This window comes from Acyrthosiphon pisum, chromosome A2 (genome assembly GCF_005508785.2).
Source record: "Acyrthosiphon pisum isolate AL4f chromosome A2, pea_aphid_22Mar2018_4r6ur, whole genome shotgun sequence".
NCBI classification, from domain to species: Eukaryota; Metazoa; Arthropoda; class Insecta; order Hemiptera; family Aphididae; genus Acyrthosiphon; species Acyrthosiphon pisum.
Genome location: NC_042495.1, coordinates 6,158,643 through 6,168,195, shown reverse-complemented (window position 1 = coordinate 6,168,195; position 9,553 = coordinate 6,158,643). Strand labels below are relative to the sequence as shown.

Here is a 9,553-nt window from a genome sequence, read left to right as displayed (position 1 = left end):
TTAATTCCTTAGAAATATTTTTAGCGAACTCGGGCAATGGTAGCGATAATATATCAGAATTAACATATTGTGTCGGAGGCGTGATTCTCTCTGGGGGATACTCCTTGACTATTATTGTAATTGGACTGTTGTTTATATCATGTGTTTTTGAAGAATATTTAGTAATGTCAGTATTACAGGTATTTAAATATTTTTGCTGTGATGTGTGCTGAGCATTATTAACATTAGTTGAATTATTGCGTGGATTACTGATGTTTATTGGGTCAGTTTCATCATTAATTGCAGATTTGCCAGAAAGATCCACATGACGTGTATTGTAAGGTGATGATTGAGCCATGTTATCTTTTAGTTGAATAGTTTCATTATCATTATTTATATTAGGTACGTCACTAGCAGATTTAGATGCTAGATGGACATGGATTTTTTCATTTTCTAAATAACTGCCATTCATTACAAAAGCAGCATACTTTGCATGTGATTCCTGTAAAATAAATAATAAAAAGAATTAGTCATATTAGAATAATATGTCAAAAGTAAGTTGAACAATCATAATTTTTTTATGATTTGATCTTTTTAAGGGCAACAAAGTGTACAGGACAGTGGCGTAAACTGGGGTCGCAAGAGTATCAGTTTTCGAAAAATTAAAATATCAATATAATAATAAATTAACTAATTTATATTTTGAGAACCAACATTTAACTTTGTTTTGAAGCACTGGAATTATTATAATATTATATAATTTCCACATTTATTAATAGTTTTGTTATTAACCATTTTCTATTATTATACCAATATGGACATTTAAATTTTATTGTGATCAGTGGACTCAAGTCTTAATGGCAGCTGATAGTGAAAACGTGTTTCATAGTTTAAAATAATTATTTGTTTGTTTTATACATGTATTTATTTCTTATCCGTGAACGATCCAAAATTTAAGTGTTATGACAGCTTGCTAAAATGGATAAATTTATTGTACAAATATCGAAAAGTCGAAAGTGCCTATTTTTCTTTAAATTCGTATAATTGTTTAGTACACATATTTAGTATGCATTAAGTTTAAAATACCCCTTCAAATATATTACTGATTTATATAATATTAAAACTACAATTTTTGACAAATAAAACAATTTATATTTGATCTGTAAGTCAATTTTTAAATTAATTATTAAGGTAATATTATATTATTGAGCAAATTAAATTTATTTTGGTATACATTTTTTGTATTATTTTGGTACTAATATTGTTGTACCTGCTTATTAGAAAAATACTAATAAAAATGCTTAGAAAAATGTTAGCTTATCTGAAGAAAACCTTCATTTCCCAGGAAAAAGATTAAAAATGGTGCCTAAATATAGTGAATAAATAATTTCATATCATTAAATATTTCAGGATATTTTGTTAAATACTTCTACCTTAATTCAAAGTGAAAATTCTGTAACTAGTTACCTATAAATCTAAATGGCAGCTATTATATTAATTTTATAAAATAAAAGAATTGTTGTATTTTATGTATTCATATATTCTTTAAGAAAATTATACATATTTTATTGAAGGTAATCGATAAGTAATTATTACCCTATTAAATAGTGCATATTCATAATATATACCAATTACCAATAGATACAATATGACAATATGTGTTTAAGCCTTTAAGGTTAAAATAGTTCTGTTGAGTTTATGTACCTACTTGTAATGAGAAATATAGAATAAAATAAAACATTTTAGGGGGGAGGGGGGTAGTGGGAGGCTAATCCCCCCCAAAAGTCTGTCCAACCTAGAAACTTATTGCAACCCTAACAATTCAGACCAATTTACGCCACTAATGCAGGATCAGCTATAATATAATAAACTAGAAGAAATATGGCGTATAAATGTTGTACAAATATATTTATTAAAAATACGAAACTTTGGTCTGGATGACGTCGGGCAGGACAGCTAGTATCATATTTTATTGTTATTAATTTTTGAGTCAATATTTGATTAAAACGTTGTAATTATTAAGTTTTAGATGAATTTAAATATTTTGAAAATGTCTGTATATAAAATATAATAATATAGGTACTTACGTAAAACTCTACAAGTATAATATTTTTGAAATACAACAAAATAATAAGACCCAATATATGATGACTCATTGAGAGGAAAAATATAAACATAAGTTATAAAATCAATATACTCATTGTTCCACTCTAAATCTAAAATATAAAAACCTAACCTAACATGTTAATGAATCAGAATATTCAGTATCTAAATTCTATTAGTGATGACTGTAGTAATATACTAATATGCAATGTGTAGTATGTAAATCAATAAAAATACAATTAATATGAATATTAATTACCTCTTGGAAACACAACAAAGCACATTTGTTGGATCGGTCAATTAAACATTTTTGAATGGGTCCAAATTGACTAAAATGAGATTCTAAATATTCATTAGTGACTGAATCTGCAATACCATTAACCCAAATACTATAGATCAGAATAATTTCTGATGTAATTTCCTTGGAAGCAATACTTGTACTATCCGTCTCAACATGACTTACTGCTGGCCTAGATATTATAAAAAAATTATAATTGCTGTATCAATAAGAAATATAACATTTGAACATGCTTTAAATTCTTTTTTAACATGCTTGAAAAGTTGTCAGATGAAAATAAATATTAATTATTTTAATAAGATTAGGATCATATTAACCTTTAACCTTGATGCCCAGCATATATTTCAGTACCTACCCCCTTCTTTATCCCCTTAATATAATATACAGTACATATAATATTATTATGTAACTGTAAATATTTTAATTTTTGTTGTATGTTATTGGTTACCATATTGACAAAGCGCAACCGACTGAGCATGTCCTGGGGTGATTAGTACCGTGGCTAAAGGTTTCAGAATAACCAGTATTTCACAGCGATAATAAGCGACGTATAGCTTGTGCACACATCTATTGTATGCTCTGTGGGTAAATGTTAGAATAAAGATAAACACAGTGAAGTGTAACAGAAATAAATGAAATTCTGTAATGCATTAGGATTTTTTTAAATACGTATATTATTGATGAAAAAATAATGTTTTTATTTTTATTAATTACATTTTTATTTTTAAGCATGCCTAGAGAATTCGCCACTGGAAAACCGTAAAGTGTGAGTTTCAAGATCAGAGGAATCAGAAGTATCTTGGTAAGTAGTGGCAGAAGATTGAGATAGATGGAGAGAAATTACTTGGAGGGCTCGTCTTAAAGACTGTAACCTTTAAAAAAAAATAATGGTGGACATATTATATAGCACTTGGCAATTCAAGCATTTAGACTCAAGCAAAGCTAAAATAAGTGTATGATAAATGTGAAAAATTACAGATATTAGGGAAATTATAAAAATCTCTGATAAGCTTCCATTGAATTTCACTTACATTTGTCTATTAACGTTAGAAATTGATGTATTTTGAATGTGAACATTATTCAGAGGTGTTGATAAATATATGTTATCATTTGGCCTATGGAAGAATTCAGCAAATTTTTTTTGACACTCAATAGATGCATAATCACTACGCAAATATAAACCATTTATAAGACGATTCTTCATTTTATTAATAGCTGCTTCTGAGTCTACAAACTGAAACATAAAATTAAAAGTTTTTTTTAGAAATTCTGAGAACGTTTTCAAAATTATGACTACACTAAACAGATGCAAATAAATAAATAATTTGATATAATACATTTATGGTAAAATAGGTGGGCAAGTGGGTGTCGCTCTGCTATACAGTAGGTTACAAGTGGGTTACTGTAAGAATCGTTTTTCATATACAATGATATTATATCATTGAATTCAAGTTTAATACCATCCATTATACAGAAATCTACTGTACAGCAGAGCGACATCCACTTACTAATTTTTTTTTAAAGTTATTGTCTAATATATTCACAACTAAGTGGTTGTTTTTCAAGTAAAATGGTTTTTGCTAACAATTTCTAAGTAATTTGACATCTTATTAAAATTCATATACAAAAATTAATAAATAAATAATAAAATTAAATTTTACCTCTTTAAAATATATTAATGCGCGTTTATTTATACGATCAATCAAATAATTTTCAATGGAGCCAAATTCAGTTACAAAAATCTGCAGAAGATTATTATTATCTCCTAATTCATTAATACCGGTGATCCAAACACATTTTGATGGATATGTTTTTCCAAAACCCAAACTTATACGACAACCTTCTATATTTACACCATTCATTTTAAGTATGGCAATAATTACATTGTTGCTATCAAAGTATTTAATGAATGCATATATATTTGGTCTACCACCAACATATTCTACTCTTTTAATATTAATGCTCTGTAATCAAAAATAAATATATTTAATATAAATACAAATAAACAATACTATAAAAGTATATATAAATGTACATACAATAATTTGTCCAAATTCTCCAAAATATCTAAATAATGTATCATCATCAATATTTTCCTTTAAGTTACCAATGTAAAGAGTTCTTGATAAATTGGTGATAAAACCGAATTTGTCAATTTCATTTAATCTATAATAAAAATAATTTTAGGTTAACACATACATTCATATTTATAAAAAATTATTTCTAACCCATAATTCTCCATTTTGGCTATTGTATCTTTTTCTATGTTGAAGTGAGGTGAACAATCATTAAGCCCTGTATCTAAAATATATACTAATATATTATATTTCAAATAGACAAAAAAATTGTTCATAGTTTTATAAAATTACTTACCACGAGAATAGTAAACTCAGATCTATTTTTCTTTCAATATTTGTTGATAACATGCCAGTAACAAGTGATTCTCCTAGTCAAGCTTCTATATTTTAAAAAATAAATTAAACAAAAACAAATTGAAGATATTGCATAACTTATTAATATTAAATAATTATAGTTATCCTATCTATAAATAACAATATCTTTTTTGCTTAAATTTAAATTAAAACCATGACTGTCTAATAATAACAATGTATGCATGCAGTGATGTTTTTACAAATTAACTATAGTGTATACACCAATATATGAATAGATATAATATATATATGAATTAAGGTAATGATGGAAATAAGTAATGAATATTGTGATTCTATAAGCAAATAACAATCATTCATCCCTTCAAAAAGAAGATTGCATTGCTCACGGAAAAATTATTTTCCAAGGCTTTTATGTAATACATTCACAAACTCACAAACTTTACAAAAAAATTATTATTTTACCTAGTTTAGTAATTTTTTTAATTTGAGCTGAGTAATTAATGTATCTATTGATTTTACAAATTTGTGTTCTTTGGTATTTTTTAATTTTTAGTGTCTAAATACACGAATAGTAGAAAAAATGCTTCAATTTTCAACTTTGAGAATGTTTTCTGATAGCAAATTAAATTTGGTTGATACTTTTAACAGTTTAAAACTAAAAATTCACATTACTTGTCAAAATAATTAGGAAAAATAACAACAAAAAAGTGGATGTTGCCCTCACAGTAGGTTAAAGTAGTTCACTGTATAATGGATGGTATTAAATTTGAATTGAATGATATAATAACATTGTTTACAAAAAATGGTTCTGAACGAAAACGATTTGTCAGTCTAGGATATTTTATATTAGGCACCAACATTTACATTGTTATTCTTGGTTATTCAATATGTAATTTACTCCAAATTTGAACATAAAATAACTATAAAAAAACTGTTTATATATTTTTTTAGATTTTTAGGTTACAGAATAACTTACTTACATGGAATCTTGTTTTAAATTTTCAATTCTTAGGTATAAAAGTAGAACATTTTATACATTTTTATCAACGAATTATTTTGTAAATTTTCAATTTGATAAATTATGTCTAAATTTGAACTTAAAAAAATTATAAAAAAATCTTGCTTACATATTTTTAATATTTTAAGCTGATATTGTACCAATGTGTGAGGAACCTTGTACTGAATTCTTCAAGTTTTTGATCCAACAAATAAAATTACTATTTATGACTATTGAAAAGAAAAACTAAAAAAATTGAAAATTGAAAATGTCCGTAAACCACTTGACACGAGTTAAAATATTTTGAAATTTTTTTTAAGAAAGCAAAGAAAATAATAAAATAAACATATGGTGCAAATTCCAAGTATCTGCGGTTTTTCGTTTAATCGTTATTAATTTAGTAAAATCGCTACCTGAGAAATTGACCGAATAACCAAATTCGTTGATGACACGTCAGCATTACAACGTATCTTGATTTTGGTTATTGTTTAGAACACGTTTTTAACTGAGGTTATTACCATGACTAAATAAACAGACATGATCGCTAGATTACTGCACGCATATTTTATATACATATTATAATATTATAATTCCTCAGACTTGGAGGAAACACTAAAATCTTAGAAAACAATGTTCTTCACATTACAATTATACTGTTGTGGCGGGCCATCGCCACAATATTCCCTCTCTACGGTCCCCCTGCAGCGGTTGGCGACACCAACCCGAGTTCAGCATGACGTCACGGCGTCTCCACGGACGTCGCGGCGTGCCGGGCGCAGCTCGATCTCTCTCGTAACGGCTCTCGACGTGCACACACGTCCGCTCCCGACCCACTCGCGATAGGATCCTAGTCCTTATCCTCCGGGCGGCGTGCCCGCGCGAACGACGATCGACACGGGAGCACCGCCGCCGCGTCGATCCCGAACTCCCGTGCCCTTATTGGTCTTTGACGACCGGCCCTTTGACACCGTCAACCGTCGTTACGACTGCAGCAAAACCAGTGGGCGGATCCTCCTCAGTCTGTATTTAGTTGTAAAAATGTTTCCATAAAATAATAATCTCGTTGTAAGACGGACAGTACAACGCTTTTTTAAACCTTGAATCGCCGCCCACGATGGTTATAATCTTAATATATGAAATCACATATTATTGTATAATATTATCTACATTCAGCATGTTTATTTTTGCTATTATTGTGGTTAATATTTATTTTAAATCTAAAAATAAATATTACATTCAAAATATTTTCAGGCAACGCGCTACACCGTCAGCACACCGCTATGGCGTTATCGTCTGATCGTCGTTATCGAAATATAATATTGAACTAGCTATCATTTTTCAATAAGTTAATACAAAACATTAAACAACTTTTATGTGGTTAAGATGAACTTAACAGAACTCAGAAATTATAAATTGGTAATACATTTATAGTTAGTATGTAGTATTTTAAAGAATATTCATTTATTATTATCATTATACAATTTTAACTTCAATGGAATTAAATGGTTTAACTGCAAAAAATCGGAAGACCAATATAATTAAATGTCCTCAAAATGTGTGCCCCTCCCCCCTCAGAAAATTTCTGGATCCACCCCTGAGCAAAACCGGCCCCCTTCGTCAAAATTATAAAAGTAATAATTCTTCTTTCGGCTCAATAAATAACAAATCATATCTCAACTCAAATTAAACGTGTTACCTACTTTCTTCATCCTCAATCATCTATCTACGAGTAACACAAACAATATGTTGGCTACGGGGGAAGCCAGCACGAAGTCACAACAACACCTCTATCAATACTCCTTCCCTCGTACCAGGGGTATGAAACTCCGTGAATTGGCCGAATCGGGTGATTGTGGCCTTGAACACGGTCTCCAGAGGGGGCGTGGCATACGTGTAATAGGGAATGGTAAACAAGCCGACCCCGCGTTGCGAATCTCGCCTAAGTTCTGGTAAACGTTTACATATTACATAATATGGGTGACTTTGGGTCTAAACTTCGACCATATAAACTAATAGACGCGCCTTATCATATACTAGTACATGAACAATTATGTAGCCCACATGTTTAGTGATATGACGTCACATTTGGGCAAAACAATTAACAATAATGATGAATAATAAGATAAAATATTTTATTGCTAGGCTTGGATTTGTACATAATTGCATTATTTGCTTTATTTACTGGTTTACCATTGATTATATTATACAATTATATTAAATATTTAAAAAATACAACAAAAATTTCCTCTTTAGGCTTTTTTTTTTTTATTAATTAACCCGTGGCAACTTGGGCCATTGGGTAGGTACTAGGTTTTATATAATGACATAATACATTCATATATAATAATATAATATTACTTGTTGAGAATGTTGAGATGCTTAAAAATTAAAATTAAAATTAACAAAACTTATTTTAACATAATGGCATATATTAATATACTATAATATAATATTACTTTTTGAGATGCTTAAAAACAGTTACCAATTTTGAGCACTTCTCGACACCCAAAGGATTTCTTGATTTTGAATGTATAAAACCAAATAATGAAAATATTAAATAATACATAATTTATCAATGTCAAACTGTCTAATTGTCAAACGACTCACGCAAGTCGAAAGTCATACAATGTAGGTACATTAACTGGCTTTTTGGCTCATACTAAAAGTTTGTAAAAAAATTTGTTTAAAAATGTTTCATTAATTGCTAAATTAAAAAATACAAGTTTTAATTTTAAAATTAGGTGCGTTTAGAACATATTTTTTTTAACCCCGAAAAACACTAATAATTTTATATGTATGTACTATAGAACTTATTTGTGTTAAAATTGTACAGTTTTTAAGATCATATTTAGTCTTTTAATTATATAATATTAATTATTATAAATATATGAAGTTTATATGTATAGTTTAATAATTACAATTAAACTAATAACTAGGTATTAATAATTAATTACTTATAAGAGATGTATAAAATCAGACAGTACCTAAGCCAGATATTTTATAAATTATTTATTGGGATAACGGGATGGCTATTGCCACCTATATTATAGGTACTAATATAGTAATATATCTACTACATTACTATCCATAAAAGACAATACGTCAATACTATTGTAATTAGCAAAATGATTATGGCATTTAAAAAATTAGCACCAAATTATTGCAATGCGCAGTGATAGGATCAACATTTACGCGCATCACTTTTGTTATGTATGTGCATAGGGTCGTTGAGAAACCTGTATATCTTTAATCTTTAGTCTAGATTATTATTGTCATGACCACGATGTAGGTAAAACGGTGTAGTTACTATAAATTGTACGTATGAGAAATAAATGAGTACAATTGTCCACAAAGAAGCGCTAAGGAGACCGGTTTCGGAAATATTTTGTGAGCAATATGGTCTATTTCAGTATGTTTGTTTTGAATAATAAACATACATATTGATGAACATTGTTTATTTTTATTTTATTATTCGACACACTGTAGAACTATTACCATATACCTAAAACTTATTATTTTTTTTTAAAGATATTTCATATTTCATATGTATTAGTCCTAATATTAATATGCCTGACAAATGTTATGTTCCTGCATGTACATCTGACTATTTAAGTAATGCTAAAAAATTAAAAGCAGAAGGGAAGAATGTACCACCTATGTTCCATCCACCACAAGTAACACTTACCCAAGAATTATTTTTTTGTTTTGAATTATAATAATATTTTGTGTACTTATGTGATTTAACATACCTTTTTTCCATGATATCGAGAACCGGAGGGGGGA

General features: G+C 28.4%; 1 protein-coding gene across 1 annotated transcript in view; it reads right to left on the bottom strand.

Annotated features, from left to right (window-relative positions):
- The window catches only part of LOC100569698 (protein split ends-like), a 10,953-nt gene extending 6,331 nt beyond the window's left edge, over positions 1–4,622 (bottom strand). Inside the window, exons 1-6 of the mRNA XM_029491009.1 lie at positions 4,609–4,622; positions 4,420–4,546; positions 4,042–4,344; positions 3,412–3,614; positions 2,342–2,552; positions 250–481 (exon numbers count right to left, since the gene is read on the bottom strand). Of these exons, the coding sequence (XP_029346869.1) occupies positions 250–481; positions 2,342–2,552; positions 3,412–3,614; positions 4,042–4,344; positions 4,420–4,546; positions 4,609–4,622 (1,090 nt within the window). The remainder of the gene's footprint in view (positions 1–249; positions 482–2,341; positions 2,553–3,411; positions 3,615–4,041; positions 4,345–4,419; positions 4,547–4,608) is intronic.
- Between the last annotated feature and the right edge of the window lie 4,931 nt (positions 4,623–9,553).